The sequence below is a fragment of the Stegastes partitus genome, unplaced genomic scaffold (genome assembly GCF_000690725.1).
Source record: "Stegastes partitus isolate 25-593 unplaced genomic scaffold, Stegastes_partitus-1.0.2 Scaffold10, whole genome shotgun sequence".
NCBI classification, from domain to species: Eukaryota; Metazoa; Chordata; class Actinopteri; family Pomacentridae; genus Stegastes; species Stegastes partitus.
Window position 1 is genome coordinate 520,107 of NW_007577741.1, and position 22,312 is coordinate 542,418.

The 22,312-nt window shown below is 42.7% G+C and overlaps 4 protein-coding genes across 5 annotated transcripts in view; 2 read left to right on the forward strand and 2 right to left on the reverse strand.

The window, feature by feature from the left end:
- p4htmb (prolyl 4-hydroxylase, transmembrane b) overlaps positions 1 to 3,511 on the forward strand; it is a 7,396-nt gene extending 3,885 nt beyond the window's left edge. Inside the window, exons 5-9 of the mRNA XM_008285351.1 lie at positions 72 to 234; positions 322 to 507; positions 757 to 847; positions 1,015 to 1,138; positions 2,678 to 3,511. Coding sequence (XP_008283573.1) covers positions 72 to 234; positions 322 to 507; positions 757 to 847; positions 1,015 to 1,138; positions 2,678 to 2,895 — 782 coding nt within the window. The 3' untranslated portion in view covers positions 2,896 to 3,511. The remainder of the gene's footprint in view (positions 1 to 71; positions 235 to 321; positions 508 to 756; positions 848 to 1,014; positions 1,139 to 2,677) is intronic.
- Positions 3,426 to 10,724, reverse strand: slc26a6l1 (solute carrier family 26 member 6, like 1). Its single transcript, XM_008285340.1, has 18 exons — positions 10,514 to 10,724; positions 10,266 to 10,405; positions 9,973 to 10,083; positions 9,728 to 9,903; positions 9,466 to 9,630; positions 7,912 to 7,994; positions 7,683 to 7,830; positions 7,473 to 7,586; positions 6,993 to 7,070; positions 6,774 to 6,869; positions 6,555 to 6,661; positions 6,309 to 6,378; positions 6,142 to 6,234; positions 5,755 to 5,865; positions 5,120 to 5,548; positions 4,128 to 4,182; positions 3,887 to 4,032; positions 3,426 to 3,748 (listed from the first exon to the last, which is right to left on the reverse strand). Exons 1-18 carry the CDS (start codon positions 10,651 to 10,653, stop codon positions 3,722 to 3,724), a joined length of 2,289 nt encoding a protein of 762 aa, XP_008283562.1. The 5' UTR covers positions 10,654 to 10,724; the 3' UTR covers positions 3,426 to 3,721.
- Positions 10,725 to 11,521: 797 nt separating this feature from the next.
- kbtbd12 (kelch repeat and BTB (POZ) domain containing 12) lies at positions 11,522 to 15,978 on the forward strand. Of its 2 annotated transcripts, XR_520329.1 has the most exons (7): positions 11,522 to 11,634; positions 12,684 to 13,850; positions 13,936 to 14,206; positions 14,358 to 14,508; positions 14,629 to 14,826; positions 14,915 to 15,292; positions 15,325 to 15,978. XR_520329.1 is itself a non-coding variant. In XM_008285363.1 (6 exons), the coding sequence occupies exons 2-6, from the start codon at positions 12,778 to 12,780 to the stop codon at positions 15,082 to 15,084; spliced, it is 1,863 nt and encodes a 620-aa protein (XP_008283585.1). In that variant the 5' UTR covers positions 11,522 to 11,634; positions 12,684 to 12,777; the 3' UTR covers positions 15,085 to 15,978. The 2 variants fall into 2 exon arrangements, 1 of the variants encoding a protein (XP_008283585.1); XM_008285363.1 differs by having other exon boundaries at positions 14,915 to 15,978.
- A 1,157-nt stretch (positions 15,979 to 17,135) lies between these two features.
- Positions 17,136 to 20,662, reverse strand: ccdc36 (coiled-coil domain containing 36). The gene is made up of 7 exons (XM_008285379.1): positions 20,606 to 20,662; positions 20,321 to 20,459; positions 19,060 to 19,196; positions 18,880 to 18,928; positions 18,708 to 18,792; positions 18,314 to 18,429; positions 17,136 to 18,205 (listed from the first exon to the last, which is right to left on the reverse strand). Exons 1-7 carry the CDS (start codon positions 20,656 to 20,658, stop codon positions 17,489 to 17,491), a joined length of 1,296 nt encoding a protein of 431 aa, XP_008283601.1. The 5' UTR covers positions 20,659 to 20,662; the 3' UTR covers positions 17,136 to 17,488.
- Between the last annotated feature and the right edge of the window lie 1,650 nt (positions 20,663 to 22,312).

The window sequence follows — 22,312 nt, forward strand, 5'->3', positions numbered from 1 at the left end:
GGTGTATAGAAAATGGATGGATGGATGAATTATGGCACCAGGACTGATGCACATTCTCACATTGTGGACAGGTTTACTGAGTCTGGAAGAGTTCAGGCTTCTGAGCAACGACGCCTTCCAGCGCTTCCTGCTGCAGCAAGGGGTGAAGAGGAGTCAGCTGGTGAGGAACAGCCAACACACGTGGCTCTACCAGGGAAAAGGGGCGCACCAGGTCCTCCAAGACATCAAGGCGAGGTGAGGAAAACACATAACACAGGATTCATTGAGTGCTATCACTTTATGTTTTACAACTGATCATTTCTCCACTTTGTCCTTACAAAGGGTGACTCGCCTCACTCGCCTCCCACCCACATTGGTGGACCTCAGCGAGCCGCTCCAGGTGGTCCGCTACGAGGAGGGGGGGCACTACCACGCCCACCACGACAGCGGCCCCGTCTACCCCGAAACGGCGTGCACACACACACGCCTGGCAGCCAACACCTCCACTCCCTTTGAGACGTCGTGCAGGTGAGATTACTGAACAAACACATGTGGCATTTCTCAGAGATATCCGTCAGTGCTTCGGCGTGAACTCATCTGTCCGACTGTGCGTTAACACTCCATAGTGACAACTGGCACGTTGGTTTGTGTGACTCAACATCGTCAACTTGGACAAATTTGTGTGCTTGCCAGCGAGTGTTTGTATATGTGTGTTTGTGTACTGTTTGTTTGCACCATACATGTGTGTGTCAATTTAAATCTGTGTTGCACACTTAGGTACATCACAGTTCTCTTCTACCTGAACTCTGTTGATGGGGGCGGGGAGACCGCATTCCCTGTGGCAGACAACAGGACCTATGACGAAGTGGTGCGTAACTGTGTCTGGGTCTGGAGATGTTACGGAGAGTCCTGCAAAAGTATTGTGTACATACTGTGCATGTCTTTCATATCTGTGTTAACTCACTCGTTTGTCAGTGAGAGCATGGACCCGATATCAAGCAAACGGCGCCGCTGAGTTTTGATTGTGCGTTCTAGTCTCTCATACAGAATGACGTGGATCTTCTGGACACCAGGAGGAACTGTGACAAGAGTAACTTGAGAGTGAAGCCAACCAGGGGCACGGCGGTTTTCTGGTACAACTACCTCTCTGATGGAAGAGGTGGGTAGATTTACAAACTGTTTTCAATGTTTTAAAAGATAAAAAAAAAAAAATTTAGCAATTTAATTTAATTTTGATTTGATGTGGGTAAAAAAAAAGCATTTTTTTTAAAGCTACAGTCTTCTGGTATGTTCATTATGTTTGAACATTAAACCCCAAGTCAGAGTGCAAAAGCCAATCATGATGTTAATGGAAATGAACCAAGACTGTTTGTAAATGATAGACATATCCACCGTGAGGCTACCTATTGGTTTATGGACTACCAGTTCAAAGAAGAGTTTAGTCTTTGTCCTCTTGGTCTTCTGAGACTGGCCGTCTCAGTCTGTTTTACTCCAAGTTCAACCATAATTTTTTAAATGAACACCAATGCTATATTCAAGGAGATTTAAAACTAGAAATTGAAGCCAAAAAATTCCTAAGAAAATGTTTACTAAGTTAGCATGTCAAGTGAGAAGTACCGTTATTTTGTCATACTTCTGTGCATACATCTTTTTTTACTATCAGAGGAGTCGCTCCCTGCTGGCCATTAAAATTATTGCAGGATTTGGATTGTGCAGTAAAGCCGTTAGCTTTTAAAGACAAATCAGATTAAAGTTAGTGGTTCACCATACGGATACAGTGTTGAGTAACATGAATGTGTGATATACATTTTATGCCATTAATTTGCATAAAGTAGATTTGACTTCTACTTTATGCAAATATGGTGCAGGGAACGGAGGTCTGACGCCTCGCAAAACTTTGATAAAACAGCTAAACTAGCCATTGTTGAACTAAAATAAGGACAGATTCAGCAACTGCATAGCCTGTTTCTTGCCTCAAGTGTTTACAGAAATACTTTTCGCTGAACGGTTTTCGTAATAACAGCGAAAGTTTGTGGCCGAGCCGCCACGTTGGTCTGGTTTGAAATCCCGGAGCACACCGCTAGCAAGTCGACGCGATTGTCCAATCAGGTGCAGGCAGGATAGAAGGAGAAGATGCTGAGGTCTTCAGAGTTCAGCATCGCCATAGACATAGACACCACCTACCAGGCCGCTAGTGGCACGCCTCCGACTCGGGCGATTTTAGGAAGCAACGCGATCCGGCGTGGGGAAAATCGCCCCAGTGGACACATAGCATTACCCTTGTGGTAGGGCAGGAATAAAAATTACATGGGATCACCTATATCATGAAGATAAATCTTCTAATGCTAAGAATGTGTGTATAAAACTCCTTTTTAAAATCTAACAGTTGCTGAAAGATTAAATTAATGTTACCAGTTAACCTTTTCTTATGTTCGGTGGCACAATTCATGCAAACAGTAAAGGTCCATGTGTATAATACAGTTAAAAGTTGCGATTCAAGCCCGTATTTGTGTTAAAATATGAAATAATTTGGACATATTGTTACAGCTTCATCACATACTGAAACTCTGCTGTAATGTTCGCGAAGAAAACAAACCTGCTCTCCTGATTAATCTTTCATTCATCCGTTGAGGCCGTGTGTCTGATAGCCGAAGCGATACAGAGGATGTTATAAAGATGTTTCTATTTTTCTCATTAGGTTGGGTGGGGGAGCAGGATGAATACGCTCTGCATGGAGGCTGTATGGTCACACAAGGCACTAAGTGGGTCGCCAATAAATGGATCAATATTGATCCGGACTACCAGCGGCAGGCTCGCTATCAGCAGTTGGTGTCACAGCAGCAAGAGGACGAGGATGACGAAGGTCTGCCTCTGAACACAGACATACAGAGTCCCAGCATCCATCAAGACTTGTAGCTCATATGCCAAATTTATATAGAACAAAAAATCTTCTTCCTCGCCTTCCTCAGTCCTGTGCACAACGTTTCTGGTGACATCCTCTGTGGCCGGTATGTAGAGACAAGATTTATTCAGGGAATGAGGTCACAGTGGGTTTATGCAACAGTAAAGAGATGCTTTTGTTAAATATTGCTTGGATATTGCGATCCTGTTATTTTCTATCTACTATAATTTTCCATTTTAGGAGTGTCGCACAAGACGCTCAGTCAAGGAGTTGTGATTTTAAAAAAACAAAAACAAAAAAGAAGCAAACTTTCCTTTGCATGCATTACCTTCAACACGTTTTGCTGTTGCCATGAGCAAAAATTGCACTTGAAAACTGAAATGACAGTTGTAAACACTTCAATGTCCTACCTTGTTATTGCTGCCATTACCAAAAATAGGCTCACACACTGTCAGTGTGATGCATGTTGCCTTGTCTCTGCTCCTCGGATTCCTCGTTATTCTCTTCTTGTAGAATGCACAAACACATTAAAATGCACAAGGTATTGCTCAGATGTTCAGATTCCATTTTATTTATTTACGATGTCAAAATGTTCCGTCTCCTACACTGAATAAAGTTAAATGAAGCTCTACCGTGTTGCTCTTCCTTTCACATGAACACAAAATGTATAAATATCAAGTCAACAATAGGAGACAGCGTTTAGTCACAAGATGACTAAAACCAGATTTAGTCATTTCTTTTTACCTTCACTCTTTCATCTGTTAATTTGCAAATAACATTTCTCAGCTCCTGATGTTAATTCCAGTCGGTGTTCTTCCGTCCTCTGCTCGCTTGAAGACCCTAAAGTTTCGTGCTTCTGTGCATGTCCTGTAATTAAACAGGTTGTAGGAAGTCACTTGTAGTTGATGCTACCTCCATGTGTATCTCAGTGAATCATTCAGTGCTGAGAATCAACTGTAATATGTCATAATAAAAGCTTTCCAGATAAAGCCTGAACACACTCACCAGCGACGGCTCGTATCTGGGGAAGGATGTCGCTCCACGGTGGTTCAGACAGTAGAGCACAGCGTCATGAACGGAGGCGAAAAGACGTCTCTTCGATATCGTCTCGGAGAAGAAGTCGCCTCGCTCCAACTGTTCCACCACAGAGGCTGAAAAGAAACCAGTTTACTGGGAAGCCGCCACCATGACGGAGCAGTTTAATGCAGCGCAGCAGCCTGGAGGAAGTGAGAAGGTGTTCACTCACCCTGACAACCGGCCATGTAGACGTCCACATCAATCTCACTGAAGTCCTGGAAAATCTGTCAGTGTGATAAAAACATCAAGTCAGAGTAGGTGCTCGCTGTAGGTACAGGTTTGTGTTGTCTGTGGGGGTTTTTTATGCCTTGTTTGGCATTAAGATTTGTCATTTATCGGCTATCTGACCCCTGGATGACCCGAAAGTGTGCGTGTTCTACCCTGAGCTTTTCAAATGAGGGAACATGAAGAGACAGTCGAGTCATTCCATCTCAGCTCGACCATCTCTAATTAGCCTAAAAATGTTATAGCGCAAAATATGGATATCTATGAAGACCTTTGTGAAATTATAGCTAGATATGTCTAGTTCTTTCTAAGACTTTTTTAATTGACCGTCATCCCACTTCTAGCAGGCTTTTTTCACACATTGAAATTTAAAGTTATGTTTGAATGTCTCAGGAAATATTAAAGATAAAAGTCTGGAATTTTCACTGTTGTTTCTCATCATGTTATTAATTCAGAATCTGCGATATTGGACCAGCAGATCAAATAATGTCTGACGGGTGAGGTGAAATATGAAAACAAAAGCTAAGGCTGTCAGGAAATGTCCCATTTTTGAGCTCAACAAAAAAATGTGTAATACAGAAGGCAAATAGTGATATTATCCTAAACATATGTAGCTGCATGTCATAATAACACCAAACAAAACATACCTTTTAATATGAAATGCTTTGTCTTAAAATATAAAGGAAGTGACTGTTTCTGTTTCCTTTTATGCCCACTTTGAAACACCAGGACTCGGATCAGGCAGTCTAGCAGTACTTTCTTTTTTTAACCACGTGTTTCATGTTGACAGGCATTTTTTTTTCTTTATCCCACAAAGTGTTTGACATTTCAATCTAGGATTTCCTAGAAGGTCGAGCAGAAGCCCCCTGGTGATTTAAGATGAAACAACCCTTGAGGGCTTTTAAGCCATATCCTGTTTCCTCCTTTACAACCTACGTTTTTCATCGTCTTGATCGCCACTGTATCGATGAAGTTAGCCGTGGAGAGGTCAAGAATAATGGAGTGAATGTCCCAGGTCCACTTGCCCAGAGACCCAAGAGAGACCCGCTCCAGGTCTCGACTCAGCGTGTCCTCGCTGCTGGAGCCCAGAGTGGTGGTGTCCCCGTCCTGCAGCTCAGACATCCAGTCTAAGCTGGTGCAGTCTGGATCCCCTCCTTTCAGGTACTCCCATCTAGACGGACCGTCTGGCGTTCGGGGAGTGGTCGGGATGACAAACACTGTCCCGTTCTCCCTCTCGGTCCAGTTCTGGTCCTCCTCCTCTGAAACTGTCCCGTCTATACACGTGTCCCCCCAGAAGCCGACATCTTCCTCGACAGAGACCACAGCAGATCCAGGGAGCTGTTCAGCCGCCCTCTGAGCCCGTCTCTGAGAAGCAGTGGGTGAAATAAATCAGTATGCTTGCTGTGAAGTGGTCCATAGCACATGTACAATACTTATATTAAGGATTCTGGTGGCAGTTTTCTTCTCGTATTCGTGTAACAAGTGGCCAAACTGCCAAAAAATATATATATACATTTTGACAAAAATAACCCACGTTGCTGCCATTTTACTGCACATTTCTGGTATATCACCTCTTTCTTGGCTCGCCTCTTTGCCCGTCTCTCGGCTCTTCTTTCTCGTCGCCTCTGTTTGGCCTCCTGCCTCCTCTTATAGATGATCATCTTACTGATGTCTAGCCCACTCTGAAAACAGATAAGCAAATGAAAATGTGATTTACTGACAATACTAAGATATAATTCATACAGAACAATCTTACAAAGTGCTACACAAAGGTTTTAAATGAATGAAAGTCAGTCAGGATCTGAAAGGTGAGCTGCTTTAGTCACACATAATAATAAATCATCAGGCCTTATAGTGATGAAACAGGACATTTCTTTCTATGACAGAGAAAATAAACGTGTACTCTGCAATTAAAATAATCACCAGCCACAGGATTAGTATTTTCGTGGGGAACAAACCTTTTTTTTCAGGGCTTCGAGGTAGAGATCAGCGTTGGCGAAATATACGGTAGCAGATGAGCGAAATATAGTCACACCTGGAATCTCTCTGGCCTGTCAAACACAGAAACATCAGGAGTCTGGGTAGGAAAAGCTTTAATTTTTGGCTTTCCGTCTTTTCGTCTCACCTCTCTGTGGGTCTCTATGTCGACATACAGTTCTGTACCGGGAACATTACCCAGAACAGAGTATGTCGGCCTGAAAAATAAAATAAAAAAACCCTTTATTTGCGTGTGCATTATGTCTGTGCACAACGTTTCGTCTAATAAAGTGGACGCTGCAGGCCAACATCTAATGCTTCCTCTCTCACACACGGGATGACTCAGGATGCTGCAGAGATGAATATATCATGAGGACGAACAGGAGAATCTTACATCTGAGTCCTGAAGATAACAGTGAAGAGAGCAAAGGTGATGGATGCCGCCAGACCCAGATCCAGATTGAGCAGCATTGTTGACACCCAGGTGACCAGCCACACCACCTGGATGATCGCAGGAGGACAATTCTTTCACAGATTCGGCATAAAAAGCCAACTCTGCCACTATTGTTGCCTGTAAGGACATTGTCACAGAATAATTGATTTGTCCTCTCACCAGATCAATCTTGCTGCTCCTCCACAGCGTGACGATGTCGGCGTATTGCTTGAACATGCCCTTCAAATTTACAAAGACGATCGATGCAAGGATGGCCTAAAACGACACGATGGATCGGATGTGTAAATAAATTGGTAAATGAGGCAAATCAATATGGCAAAAATGAAAATAAGAATCTGCATTGTGTCATAAATATTTACTGCAATAAAGCAGTTGAACCTTTGGCAGCTCCTGGAAAAGGGTTCCAAGTTTGAGTATCGTCACGAGCACGATTAGAGCTGAGGCCACTCCAGCCATCTGCAAGAACAAGATGGTTTATTGATTTATTCAATGTGAACATATGAGTTTGTCTAGAAATCCACAGCTAGACAGCAACCTGGTGATATGACAGCACTTTGTATGTATATATATTAGTATTTTAACAAATTGTAAGTATTCTTCTACCATCCAGAGGATCGTTCTATTTGTAGGTCAGTGTGTTATTTCATTTTACATGTAAATCTGCTTAATTTCCTTCTTACTCACTCTCAAACATTCCTCACTCGTCTACCATTTGTTGACCACTGGGAGTAAAACTATTGCATGGGGATTTTTTATTGCACGTGTGACTGCACAAATAGAACAGCTCCGGTTAGCGAGGCTGTGCCGACTCCTCCACTGTTGCTCTTTGTGATGCTGATTCTTCCGCTGCTCACTCACTTGTGTTTTACCTCCGGTGCTCTCTTGGATTAGACTTCGAGACATGGAGGGGCAGACAGAGAAGCACTGGAAGAAGCCTCCCACTGCGTTGCTGAGGCCCAGCGCCACAAGCTCCTGCAGCAAGATGGAGACAAAGACAAAAAATTAGCAAGGAAAACAAAACGACTGAGGGGAGAAGCAGATGTTGCTTTAATGTGAATTCTGGTTCACCTGGTTACTGTCCACCTTGTATCCGTGTTTTATTGCGAATGTTTTACCCAGGGAAATAGATATGGCGTATCCAACAATGGCCAAAGCAAAAGCATCTCCTATAACTTCTCCAAAAAGACTCACATCTGGTACGCAGGGAGGGCTTAACCTGGCACACAAGTAGAGAACAACCACCACTTAGTACCAAACAAGCTGGAAACATGACTCAACAAAGAACACAGATACGTACCCACTCGGAATGTCTCCAACAACTGAGATAGTGTAGTTGCCGTTTAAGTGGGCATATGATGACACTAGTGTCCCTGCCACAATCTGAAGCAAACACAAAAGGGTTTATTTCAACATATGATTCAACCCTCAAACATCAATTATTCAAAGCTGGTTAATTATAAGCTAGATGTGGACCTAATTATTAGCCATACATATCACATTTTTGCTGTGGCATGCAAAAAAGAAAAGAAAAAAAACCCAGCAGAAGCCCTGGTGCTGCTGCTGATTCAGCTGCTTGTTTCCACTAAGTCTGTGCTTTTTAAGTGCTGCAGCATCAGCGTCAGCACAGAGCTCAGAGGTGATAACGTGAAGAGAGACGAGAGGCCGGAGAGGCAGAGAGAGTGTCCTCGCATCAACCGACCGTGATGAGCTCCACTGGGATGGGCACCGGCAGCTTCGGATGGAGGAATGAGTTGAGCTCCTTGGCTGCGATGAGAAGCGCCATGGTCACGGCGCTGACCACCAGCGTGGGGAGATGAGTGTGTGGCAGCAACGAGCAAACATCCTTCAGAGTCTGGAAATTAAAAAAGAAACAAAAAAAGGGGGTGGCAGAGCTGCATACACGTAACAATTGTATCCCTATTACACTCTAAAAAGTCATTCAAGCGGCTTACATCCACTGAATTAAATACATGGCTGCAAAATAAACATCCTATTTTACTGATCTAGATAAATCTTTTAAGCAAACATTATTTCTGCTGAGTTCTGTTGACATAATAATGTTGATAATTGCATGAACATTATATTGTGGGTAATTTAAACTCACATTTCTGCTTTAGATGATTTAAACCTAAATTCATTTTGCGGTAACTTAATGAAATTGGCTCGATAACTTCAGGATTTGTTTTGTATTTTTTTTGTACTATTAAGACTGGTAATGGACAAACAACTTTTATAGTTGTGGAAAAGCTAATCTTCCAAACACTGTGCAGCTTGTTGGATGAAGTTGCCTTTTTTTAAAAACTCTTTTCGTTGAGTTATTATTTTTTCAATCATTTTTATTTTTAACTATTTTTTACAGACCAAGTCATAAGTCTTAAAGGACTCTTTCAACTATTGTCTATTTCCCTGTGCCATATTCCACACATAGCTTACAATAAATAGCAAAATGCTGACATATGACAATGCTTTTTATTTACATTTCTTGGAAAACAATGTGTATAGTCAAGCTGCTAAACAGTATTCTATCAGATTTTAGTGTAATAAACTTCTTCCATCTCTTTCTGGAGCCAACAGAACCCTTCTACAACCTTTTTTCTCATATGCCGTTGACCTGTAAACCAACTTTGACGAGCAAAATCTTGATTTATTGCTTTACACAGAGTCAGCAGACCTGATATTATGCAACACTGGACTCTGGTGGCCTTTTCAGGAGAGCATAGAACTCCACTGGGAACGTATATAATGTAATTACAATAGATTTTGTGCAGACACACATAAAGCAAATAGGTCAGGGCTGTTTTACATATCAAAAAAAGCACAGCGAGCACAATCAATAGAGGATAGCACTCACATACACCAGTGACATCGGCCCGCTGAACCGTGTGGGGGAAACTCCAAAGATGTACTTCAGCTGCGCCACCACGGCGTGAGCTGCAGCAGCCGTTGTATAAGCTCGCACCAGAGGTTCAGACAAGTACGTTCCCACAAATCCAAACTTTACAACCCCCAGTAGCACCTATGAGCACAAACATTTAGGTATAAATGGGATTTAGTAGCTGGAACGGCAAAATAGGTCATTAATATGTTGGGATGTTCTGTAAATACACTGGAACCTGAATAAGTCCTCCGAGGACAGTGGTAGCAGCTGCCACCTGCACCCTGTAGGAGTCCCGGGCAGTGATGTCCACCTCTGCAGTCATGTTTGTCCCATTTTTTATGAGGAAATCCACATCTGGAGCGAGTCTCTCTGTCACACTTCCCACCATGATGCTGAGCACCGTAAATGTACCTGAGCACAAATGAAAGATGTGTTATTGAAAGTTCTGTTGACGGTCACAGTACAACGTTTACTACATACCGATGGAAATATGACGTGACGTTCCAAAAAAGAAGTAGATTAATGCTGGATAGAGGGATGTGTAGAGGCCAAATACGGGAGGCAGAGAAGCCAACAATGCATACGCCATACCTGTGGACGATTAAGTTACACCAGTTAAATATGTTTAAGGAGCTGGTAAGCGAAATATTCTACAGAAGAATGAGAAATACTTTTAGTTAAGTCATATATTAGCACAAATCATGGCAGTCAATTTGAGTTTCTTTCTGCAGTATTGTTGGTTTTCACTCAGCCGTGGTGGATTATTTTCATACCTTGTGGCAGGTGCATTATGCCCACACTAATCCCAGAGACGAGGTCCGGCATGCCGTAGTCCCAGATTGAGTACTTGGGCAGCCAGTACAACACAGGCAAGCTGCTCATCACGCCTCGCTTCAGTCTGGGTACGGTACATCTGGGAGGTATTTGAATGGTAAACTGGTAGATGTTCTCCTCACAAACTCACTGAATTTATGCTACGTACAGTAAACTGCATAGTCTGAAAAATCAAAGTTTGCCTTACCTTAGGGAATCTTTAAGCTGCTCAGTTGGAGAACGATGGACATCAGAGTACGTTTTTCTCTGTGTTAAATCTTCCAGTCTCTGCTCATCCAACACTTCTCTCTCTACTCTGTATTTCCCAAATTTGCGTGTGGAGTCCATTGGATTGAATCTGTCCAACTCTGTGCAAGTTGTCTCTTTTAATACGCAGCACAGATTTATTTCAGACTGTCCGCCAAAACCAGTCGCTGCACCGCAACTGTCAAAACAACCGCATCTGCATATGTACACCATAGGGCCTAATGGTTAACTACAGCCAGGATGTTGTGGGCAGTGATGACTGACCGCAACAAGCCAAAGATGTAATTACGGCCTGAAAGAGGGAAAAGATTAACTCCATTGAGGTTCACCGATTGTGTGTTTCTTTCCTCCCTGTTTTTCCATTCAACAACAAAAATGAAGCTGACGAACCATAAAATATTACCCAGACTGCATTGCTCAAGACTTTAGTGCAGGAAACTTCTAAACAAATTGTCAACTTGAAAGAGACTTTCACTGAAAATCCACCTGTGGTCAGTCAAGTTAGATGTACAAACACATTTTACTGTTGAATGCAACGACCTGATGAATTCTGATATTGAAGATCCAACTAAGAGGGGAAGCTGTATTTTTGAAACACGCTGACATACAGTACATGCTGGGTCTTTAAGAGAGTGCGGTCATGAAATCTGAATCCGAGCTAGGAGCAATGTTTCAGTCGTTCCAGAGCTGCAAGCACGTGACTGAAGCAAACTAACTGGAAATGAGAATAACTCCAAACTAAGTGCAACACACTGCTAATGAGCCAACATCTGATTTGGAAAGTAGATCATACGTTTGTTATCGTGGCTGCTTTGAAACCTTCTCTTTGCTTATCACTCAAATCTCTGTGACACAGTTACTGTCTGCAGCAACACTGTCTATTTTTGGATTTGCGGCTCAGGGGGCAGCAGCAGTGGAGGGGGGCACATAACTCTGCCTCGCGTGTGCTCAGACCTCTCTAACCCCAGCGACTGGCACATTCGGCAACATCAACAACACATGTAGCCTGTTGAAAAACACGGATATTTACTGGTCTTCTTAGACCGAAGAAAGCAGGTCTCGGTAAGACTTGTCAGAAGGACGCTGAGTGTTGCATGTTGTGGTTGCTTTACACAATATTTGGTATTCAAAGGGGCTAATTGGCAAATTTAGCTCATTAAAATGGGGATTTCTGAAAAATTAAGCTCCTTTGGATTGTTGTTAGTCATGATCAGAATGCTTTAATAGTGTTTTCAAAGGCCTTTAATTTGATCCTGATTGAAATATTATCTTTTATTAACGTTTTTATGCCACGAAACCTGATATTGCAAAATAAGATGTTGCGAAATCAAACCTTGCTGACGATAGTTTGTACAGATTTCACTCCAGTGTTTGCTCATGAAACTGCAGTGTGATATAAGCACTGTAATGGAAAAATACTGCATCTGCATGAAGAATGTCAAAGCAAGTTTCTCTAAGTTTCTCTAAGTTTCATTAAAGCTGAGTGGAAAGGTTACAGGCCCAAAATGTGTTCCCATAACATCCAGGTAAACACTAGTGGCCGTACATGGGAAGAAGAAGTTGTGCATCCCATGTGTTTAGACTATTGATGCCTGGTCCAGCGTGTTTAGTCTTCTAATGTCTGTGGATGAGTACACCCTGTACACCCAGCTGTTGTTTTCCAGCATGGGATTGTTACACTACCATTGGAGTAAAGACCACGCCTGTACATGTATAAGAATACCACGCTGCCTGCACTCATGGGTACTCTCCTGCAGACTGCTTGCATTCTGTATGACCTGTACCTTCAAAGCTTTGAATAAAACGAGACAAAGACAACTTGGACTACTGGACTTTATGTAGATCATAGAAAATTTCCTCAACAACTTGGTGTCAGAAGTGGGATAGCTGAAGCTCCGTCGGGGACCTCCAGGACGGTTGGTGGTTGGCCACCAGGACTCAGATCCTCCTCTACCTCACTCTAAAAGACAGATTTCAGAGAAGAGAGGGCCGACGTCCGGAGGACAACCGATCGACTTCACGTCTATCCAACGAACCCAAAATAACTACAGAGATTCGGTGAGATGTAAAATTTCCTCAACACCACTAACTTTTTTTCCTTTGTTTTGCAGACACAAGCCTCACTGTTTGTTTGGGGTGTATGAAGCCTCCTGTGCAGCTTTGTAAATATTACTTTTAGTGAACTTTTTATTTTTTTTACTCAAAATGGATCTTACTGCCAAACACGGGCTGGTGCTGCTCGACCAGCTGAGGAAGATGAGGGAGGTTGAGCATCTGACGGACGTGGTGCTGGTCGCTGAGGGCATCAGCTTCCCCTGTCACAGACTTGTTCTATCCGCCTTCAGCCCATACTTTCGCGTTATGTTCACGTGTGGCCTGCGTGAGTGCAGCAGCAGAGAAATATTCCTGCGCGACACCCCTGCGGACAGCCTGGCCCTCCTCTTGAACTACATGTACTGCTCAGATCTTCCCCTCACTAATGCCAACGTACAGGGCATCTCCATCGCGGCGTTTCTTCTGCAGATGGACGACGTCTTCACTCGCTGTCAGCTGCACATGACTGAGAACATGGACGCCTCCAATTGTCTTGGTGTGTATTACTTTGCCCGTGACCTTGGCGCAGAGGAGCTGGCTGACCACGCTCAGCGCTTCCTCCGGCAGCACTTTGTCCAAGTCTGCCACAGTGAGGAGATCCTGGAGTTGGAGGCTTATCAGCTGGGAAAGCTGCTGGCCTCTGATGACCTGAACGTTTCACGAGAAGAAACCATCTTGGATGTGGTTCTCGGTTGGGTCAAGCATGGCGCTCCGATGGATGGGGAGGTACGCAGTCGGCATCTACCAGAGCTCCTGAGGAAAGTTCGTCTGCCGCTCATCAACCCTGAGTACCTAAGAGAGGCGATGAAGAGGAACACGGCTCTGCTGGCTGATGCTGAATGTCTAGAGATGCTGAACGAAGCACTGGAGGTCACAGCGATGCACCCCTTAGCTGCACCACGCAAACTAAAGCTGCGGTATGGCATGGAGACCACAGATCTGCTGCTGTGTGTTGGTAATGACGGCGGCGGGATCAGGTCGAGGTACGGCAACTTCGCTGAGCGCAGCTTTTGCTATGCTCCGTCCACAGGCCGAACCTACTACATCACCTCACCTCGTTATGGAGAGGCTCTGGGATACGTGTCTACTGGGGTTGTGACTGAAGGAAATGACATTATTGTCGCAGGCGAGGCGAGTGCACGAAGAATGGCCCGCCAGAAAGACATGCATGTTGAGATCTACAGGTAAGACAGAGGCAACACATTTGATGGTGCATTTTTTATTGCCCTGCACATGACAGAACTAATTGTTGTCTGATTGCGTTTCAAGGTACAAAGTGGAGGCACAAGGCAGCTGGGAGCGCCTGACGTCAGCAGAGTACCGTGATTCTTACGCTCTGAGCTCGCTGGGTGACACTGTGTACCTAATGGGAGGACAGATGAAGCTGAAGAACCAGTTTATCATCACAAACTGTGTGGAGCGATGGTCTCTGCAGGGTGGACCCTGGAGGAGCGCGGCGCCCCTGCCTATGCCTTTGGCCTATCACAGTGTGGTCAGAATGAAAGATCGCCTGTATGTGATGGGCGGTCGAACCCCACAGGTGATGCAACAGAACATCTTTACACAGCAATTATCGAAACACGTACAAAACATAGAGGATGAGACTCAGTAGAAGTTGTGTTTGTGCATGAGTCTTGTGTGAGTGCACCTGCTCTGCTTTGTCTCACCCTCCCTCCGTTCTTACCTTCCAGTCATACCGGACCGATGATGAGCCGGACCGTCTTAGTAACCGCCTTCTGGAGTACGACCCAAACACAAACAAGTGGACAGAGCTGGGTCCCATGAAGTACTCAAAGTACCGCTGCAGTGCTGTGGCACTCAATGGGGAAATCTATGTTATGGGTAAGACACTTTGTTCAGTGAACTGGGAGTTATTAGACACAGCATTGTTGTGATTTTGCTCGGTGAATCGACCGCATTGGTTTCTGTCTTAATTGATTTATGTGGTGGCCCGGTTTGCAGGAGGCATTGGGTGTGAGGGTGTGGATCGCGGACAGTCCCGTCACTGCCTCGATGCTGTGGAGATCTACAATCCGGATGGAGATTACTGGAGGGCAGGACCTCCTCTCCCGTGTTCCCAGCTTTCACTGCGTACCAACGCATCCAATGCAGGCGTGGTGGGAGGAAAGATCTATGTTTGTGGATATTACAAAGGAGCAGGTAACAACAGAACATCCAGTATATAAAAGATATTTGAACTTCCTCTCTGTGTGACTGTACTACCCTCCTGCTTCTTTACTCCCCTTAGATCGCCACGATGATATAACAAAGGACGTTTTGGAGCTGGATCCGTGGGAGAACCGGTGGACGGTGGTGGCTCGGCGCGTTCTGATGCATGACAACTACGATGTCTGCTTAGTGGCAAATCTCAACCCAAGGGGACTCATGTCTCCACCCGCAGACTTAGTAAAAATGTGACGCTGCTGTCAATCAGATCAAAGTCTGTGTGGGAGAATTAGTGAAGGAAATGAATCATTAATGCACTTTTTGCTGGGCCACAGGCATTCTTTTTTTTTTTTCCAGGCAGAAAAGGCCTTAGTGCTCTGCATGAAAGAGAGTCTGTGGTTATTGGCTTACTTGCACATTGGTAGCCAGAAAAGTAATTTGTAAATACGTTGTTTTTGTTGCTTCTCATTTTACTGTGTAACATCTGGAGAGAGGATTGCTGGAAACCTGCAGCTGTGTGGCGAATATCTGGAGTGTTATTAACAACGCCAGGAGAGGATTTCCTTTGAAAGGCAGAAGTGATGATAATACTCACCAGACTTCTGGAGTTGATTCTAAATTCTGGTACCTGGCCTGTTTTTAGGACAAAAATTTAAGCTTTTTGTTGAGTTGACAGTGGCAGACTTAGTACATGTGTAAGTAGAGTTACTGCTGGTGCTTGTATGCCTCCACCAACCTGTCAAACTGCAGTTTACATCAATGTCTGTACAGATGTGACCTCTGACCCGTTGGGTATACCCCCATCACTACATCACTTGTTATAGGTAGCGTATGGATTCTTGAGCTGTGGCCAAAAATGTGCTTTGTGAGGTCAGAGTGACTTTTGAGTTTTAAAAAATGTATATCGAATCATTTCATTCTAAACTAAAAGTGGACATTTGAAGATTTGAAGAAATTCCCTCAAAGCCTTTCACGAGAATGGGACACGTGGACGACCCACAAACAAGCATCACCCCCGGCCACAGCTGTCATCAAATGAAGTATTTTATATCATAGAAATTCTTTTTTTGTTGTATGCTTGCTTAAGCAGAATAAAAATATGTCACTGTTTCGGCAAATAAACATGCACTTTATCCACGTTCTGGAGCATGTAGTGTACTGACTATTACCTATAACTATCAACACTCCTTATAGCTGCCGAAGGCCTGCACGAATGTTCATAGAAGGTTTAGTTTGAAACTGTTTTAGAGAGGTATCAGTTTAGCTGTATTATGAATGTAGCTTGGTGCTTTTCAAACGGGGCAAACTATTAAAAACACCAAACATTGCAACAAGAACGCAGGTATCTAATGATGGCATGAACAGGGAGTGAGATAAACAGAAGATTGTAAAGTACAATAAAGCACCTGACAAGAATAAAATATATTATACCATGGTCTGGGTGAATACTCGATTCTGATTGGCTGCAGGGTGTCCATTAAAAAGTGATATAGGACACCTATAAAGAAGTTCCGGTCAAATAACCTGATTGTTCTAAATTAATGCGCTGACTCAAACGGTAGTTGGTAATCGTGGCAACAGAAACTCAGAACATACGTTAATATACGTTATTTCAGTTTATTTATCACAACGGCAAGACAGCAATAATATAACAGCTGCGGCCGACCGGTTACCTTGGCAACGCGTCACAACGAGAGACATGAAATAGTCCGCTCAGCCGCTTGTTGTGGAAAACTTACGATTTTAACGGTAAAAAACAACATTAACGTATTAATAATTGATTTAATATTTATTTAGTAATATCTTTCGTAAGTGACCATGGTATAAGCGGGATAATGCCCTTCGAGGTGTCCATTATCAGAAATTAATGGACGACGCGGAGGCGTGAACCGTCCGACGCGAAGCGGACGGTTGCTTCCCTTACTTATCACATGTTCAGGATTAGCACTTATGCCTCGCAGCTAGAAGGTCGCCGGTTTCGCGTCCCGGTGGGGGCACCGGAATCTTTCTGCGTGGAGTTTGCATGTTCCCCCCGTGCAGCGTGGGTTCTCTCATGTTGAGGGTAATTGGTGATTCTAAATTGTCCGTAGGTGTGAATGTGAGTGTGCTTGGTTGTCTGTCTCTAAGTGTAGCCCTGTGATAGACTGGTTACCTGTCCAGGTGAACCTGCCTTCACCCTAAGTTGGCTGGGACAGACTCCAGCCCCCCATGACCCTAGTGAGGATTAAGCGCTGCATAGAAAATGGATGGATGGATGTTCAGGATTCAAACAAGGTTTAGAGAAATTAAACAGCAGGTTTTTGTTTGATTTGAGTTTATTTTCAATGCAAAGTCAACAATAGAAATAAGAATAAATTACTTCTAAAAAGTCAGCACAGACATGTAACTAGCACAATATTTTTTAAATAACATTTCAAATGTGTGTTTTGTGGGTGAAGCAGCCCTGAACCTACTTGTTCTCTGACGTCCCTCTACAGCTCTTCTGCAGTATGCATAAGGCAAACAAAATGTTTTTAAAAACGTAGCATCGTATGAACTCCTCAAAACATGGAATAACTTTCCAATAGAACATGAGTAACTAGGAATCCTGAAAATAAACATTTGGGGCTTTTATTCCCCTTTGCTCCAAACATAAGAAGACACCTTTACTCATCCTTTAAAGGTCTAAATCAGCTTCAAACAACTGCCAGAAGGATGCAGGTTTCACCGTGCTCATCTCAGGTGAAAGCTTTTCTAATATGAGTTCGATTCCTTCGAGGCCCACAGGGCTGTTGCTGTCCTGAGACCAGCAGTTCAGAGGGTTGATGAAACATCCTGCAGCTTTACTGGATACGGCCTCCCCGTTCAGCGGTATCAGACAGTCTGGGTTCAGACTGTCCTGGCTGGATACGGTGTCCAGATAACAGCGATCACTGAGACATGTTGAAACATTCTGTTTGTTAAAGGCCCTTAAAGGGGGACGGTTTTCATCGGAGACTCTGCACTTCCTCTTCTGTGAGGGCACCGCTGGTCTCTTTCTGGGCCTCGCACGGCCTTTCTTCTTCACAATGATGCGGCTGTGATCCTGAGGGGGAACTTCCACTTGATTTTGTTCAAGGTTGTTTGATGCACAAGCAAGCTGTGTGCCATCAAGCTTGTCATCCTGCAGGATATTGGATGACACTGACTGCTTCAGCGCTGGTGACGTCTGTATGGCGCTATCCGTCACCTCCACGGCGCTGGATTTAGCCGAATGCTCCGAGACTAAAGTGTTGAGCAGCTTCAGAGCCTCCTCCAGCATGTGTCGTTCTCTTTCCTGCTCTTCTCTCAGACTCTCCAGACTGTTCTTTAAACCGTGCAGATGTGATTCAAGCTCTGCTGTGGCCTCTCCGTTCTAGAGGATAAAAATGAAGTCATACTCATCGTTGATCAGCAGCATTTATAAGCCATTAAAATGTGTTTTTACCTCAGATACCGACAGCATAAGCTACATACTATTCACCTTTTGCAGCCGTCCCTCCAGCTCTGTCATCACCTCTTTCTGGGACTTCACTTTATTGACCAAAGTGTCAAACTGCAGGGAAACGTCACTCTGAAGGCTGTTTAAACTTATTTGCACTGGGACGAGGTAATAAAAGGCTTTAGCGTACAGGTTAGCATACAAAGTAAAGTTAGAAAAAAAAAGCATAATGCAATGAAGTCAATACATTTTAAAAATGCATAGAAAACACAGAATTTTTCTAATTTAAAGATAATTAGGGGTCGGTGTTTAATCACTGGGCAAACAGCACCATCTACTGTTATGAAGAAATACTTGCTCATTGTTTTTGTTTATGATTAAATGATTTTGATCTACAGTTGACAAATGAAACTCATTGGTTCATTAAGAAACTTACATGTTGATGCAAAATTGTCAATTTTTTCAGAGGTTGTTTGGGACACAGCCGTATTTCTCTCAGTGTCAAGAACCAGTTGTTGAATCTGAAATGCAAAGATTTGTTGTTTTTTCATTTTACATCAAAAAAGAGGAGCTGTAGAAGATTAAAATGAGCGCCTGTCATCACTTACATTGTTGAGAGTTTCTCTGATATGGTGATATTCTTTGGCTAAAAGGTCACTGTTGACGCAAAACAGCCAAAACAGATTGTAAAACATAATCAGTAACTAATTAGGACTGTCTTAATGTTACACAAGTATGAATTCAACCACAGTTCTGACTTTCACATGTTAAAAAAAAAAAAGATGTACTTGTCAGTTTTTTCTTTTGCCTTTTTCCTGTCCTCTTCAAACTGATCCACTATTCCACAGATTCTGGTTTTGTCGTTCAAGTTTCCTAACAGGAGAGGTTTAGTGTGATAATTGCTTAAAAACTTTGGCTCGCTCCCCTAAAGAGTGACAAAATACAGAGAAGAAGCATAAAGAGATTAAAAATGAGCCTGTATGCACTCATGATTCTGTTGTTGTGTTTTCTTAACAAAAGCCACAGCGGTTCCATGCACACAAATCAGACCATAGATATAGGCTAGATGTCTCGTCCGCGCTGTCGGCCAATGGAATCGCACGGCCACGCTGGCGGCCATCTTGATTCGGTGCTCTCACTCACCCATAACATTGTGTTGTAGCGGTGCATGAACCTTTTAAATAACCATAACTTGCTCAATTTTCTACCGATTTCCAAACGATTTGGTTTGTTATAAAGAGGTGAAGTTATGACACTGCACATATGGATAATTATGTCACACTCTCATGGCCAGCAACAATTAGTATTTTAATTATTTTATATTTTATTTGTGTTTTTTGTAATTTGAATTGTAGCCACGTTAATAACGTTAGTAATAAACCAAAACGTTTGTAAATCCGTCAAAATTTCAGCAAGATAAGAGTATTTACATTTGTGCTGATCGCTCACCTGCCTTCACATACCACAGGTTCCGCCACAGAGCTGCCCCGAATCAAGATGGCCGAAGGGTGATCCCGTTCGAAACACCGCCTTAAGACAGCTAGCCTTTATTACACATATCTATGAATCAGACTATATTGTGTCATGGCATTATGAACATGTAAATACTTCCTCTTCACACAAACCATAATAATCCAGCACCACCATAAAGCACACCAACTAACTGGTTTGCATTATTACACACAATGGAGTGCACAACCACAGTGACTACTTAGTTTAACAGAAACAGCAAATTCTCTCATGGAATATGATCCACAACAATACTAACAATGTGTTATGTGTTGAAATGGTAATTACATTTACCCTGTTCAGGCTTGTAAGCCGTTATACTGTCTGATATATGAATCATCACTTGGAGCACGATACACCCATAAATTTGTACAGCAATGCCTTTGTGATTAAACCTCTTCTGAAGGCCGCCTGTAACCTAAGTATGACCTAGATGCACATAATAATGACAATAAAGCAGCTTGATTACCATTTTTATGCAACTGGTCCCAAGAGGACATACTAATTGGCCAAGAACCTCATGTAAGATGAAGATCTCACCTCTTGTGAACTTTGCTGTGAGTTCCTGGAAGACAAACTCATATCCTGTGAGGCAACCTGGGAATTGTCAGGCCAGAACTGAGACCCGAAGAAGAGCTGAGAGTCTGTTAAAGTGGAGTAGCAGCTGGTAGCACCGTTCCTGTTTGTTGTTTGGATGAATGAAGACAAACACAAGCACAGTTTAATCATGCAGCAACACAGTTGCTAAACAACGGAGCCTTTTTCCATGTGTTTATAAAACAAGTTAATATTTTCAGCCTAAGGTAGCACACGTCAGCGAACCACCTGCTTCCAGTTGGGATGCTCAGCATGTCCTTTATATTCCTGATGTGATTCATTGCTTTGAGTCACCTGTTGGTGAAGGCAACAAGTTAGCCGCAGTTTTTTTCAGCTTTGTCATCTTCACAGCATCAATACAGCAGCTGAGTGATTTGTTAGTCATGCTAACTAGTTAGCTAGGGAGTTAGCATGTCATCTTCACAGCATCAATACAGCAGCTGAGAGATTTATTAGAGTCATGCTAACTAGTTAGCTCGGTAGTTAGCATCAAGGCCTCTTCTAGAAAACCTCTTTGAACACTTACCTGATGCTAGCCATGTTAAATTTGGTAGTGTACAGTGGTTAAGGTAGATTGAATATTAAAATTAACTCACTTTTCACACAGACGTGACGAAGAGGTGACTGTTAAAAACTAGCTTTAAACATATTGAACGGTTTTTAAATTTCCCGCCGTCTGGACTCTCAGAACGAGGCTAAGCTGCGTTCAAGGGCCGTCGAGAAAGTCAATAGTACTACTCAGTATATAGGTTTTACCGTGGGTTTTTACAACAAATAGTCTTTTCTGGGGAGCTTTTAATGATTAATTTATTTATTTTTGGACCTATGCGTCGATTAACTTTTTTTTTTTTTTTTTTTTTTTTTTTTAAAACAAAATCGTCATGTGGGGAAGAAGTTAGATAGTTTAAGGTGCAAAAGCAACACAACTGACAAAACAGGATAATCCTGAAGTGGTCCATTAGCTCGAAATAAAGTGGTGAAACTGCCCCCAGGCTCCACAGACGTCCTGGTGTGATGAGTTGCAAATGTTTTAAAGAAAATTAGCATCAAAAAAGTAGCTATTGTTAGCTTTTTCTGTGGCAGTGCATTGTGGGAATCCTGAGTCCAAATCTTGCTTTCTCTGCTTTATGTTTTACTCCTCACATGCGTTAGATATTTGTGCTTAACCAGATTACCACAAACGAAACACACATTTTGTATGACTGGTTGCACCACATTTAATAGGAACTTAAAGACAACTGCGTTTTTTTCTGTACACGCTGCATACATATTTTTTAAAAACAGTATAACCAATATGACTAATTAATGGCAGCCTCCAGTTCAAGTGTGGTGCTGCTGCCGTGGTCCTGCACACGCTGGCTTACTCCCAAATGTGGTGTCAGATTTATTCTTCCTGCTGTGAAGTGGAATGTGTCGGCGGAATGAATTGGGGGAATAGTGCCTCACTTCAGTTTTTTGTTTTTTTTGTTTTTGTTTTTTGTTTTATTCAGCAGATTAACTTTATTTTTAAAATAGATACGAGAACATATGGAAATTATTTTAGATTTGTTTTTAAGACAGTTTGATTATTGAAAATTAAGTTAGAATTGAGGGCAAAAGTTGTAACTTCACTATAGCCTTATTATCATTGATATATTAATTCCTGATATAGAAACTATGTTCAGGAGAGTTCTTACACTAGCAAAGGAGTCAGGCTGACTAGCCAGAGCTACAGGAAGCAAATATAGCACAGTGTTATTAGCTTCATATAAAGTTAGTTAGTTGGCTGCCTAGCTTTTGTTATTATACTAATAAATAAATAAATAAATAAAAAGTTACAAACATTTGCCATCATTTTTGAGAAAACAATCTGGATATTTGAAGCTGAAAAAAAAAGTTTAATTATTTCAAGTTTTATTTTACAGGTTTTGTAAGATTCACATGTTGACTGTAAAT

Excerpts from the sequence above, each read along its gene's own strand:
- slc26a6l1 (XM_008285340.1), bottom strand. The coding sequence starts at position 10,653 with ATGGACTCCACACGCAAATTTGGGAAATACAGAGTAGAGAGAGAAGTG. Across the intron at positions 7,071-7,472 it reads GCACCGGAGGTAAAACACAA|ATGGCTGGAGTGGCCTCAGC; the intron begins GTGAGTGAGCAG and ends TTGTTCTTGCAG. Across the intron at positions 3,749-3,886 it reads CCAGATACGAGCCGTCGCTG|GACATGCACAGAAGCACGAA; the intron begins GTGAGTGTGTTC and ends GTTTAATTACAG.
- ccdc36 (XM_008285379.1), bottom strand. The coding sequence starts at position 20,658 with ATGAATCACATCAGGAATATAAAGGACATGCTGAGCATCCCAACTGGA. Across the intron at positions 20,460-20,605 it reads AGCATCCCAACTGGAAGCAG|GAACGGTGCTACCAGCTGCT; the intron begins GTGGTTCGCTGA and ends AACAACAAACAG. Across the intron at positions 18,430-18,707 it reads TGACAATTTTGCATCAACAT|TGCAAATAAGTTTAAACAGC; the intron begins GTAAGTTTCTTA and ends ACCTCGTCCCAG.
- kbtbd12 (XM_008285363.1), top strand. The coding sequence starts at position 12,778 with ATGGATCTTACTGCCAAACACGGGCTGGTGCTGCTCGACCAGCTGAGG. Across the intron at positions 13,851-13,935 it reads ATGCATGTTGAGATCTACAG|GTACAAAGTGGAGGCACAAG; the intron begins GTAAGACAGAGG and ends TTGCGTTTCAAG. Across the intron at positions 14,509-14,628 it reads TGGGGAAATCTATGTTATGG|GAGGCATTGGGTGTGAGGGT; the intron begins GTAAGACACTTT and ends CCCGGTTTGCAG.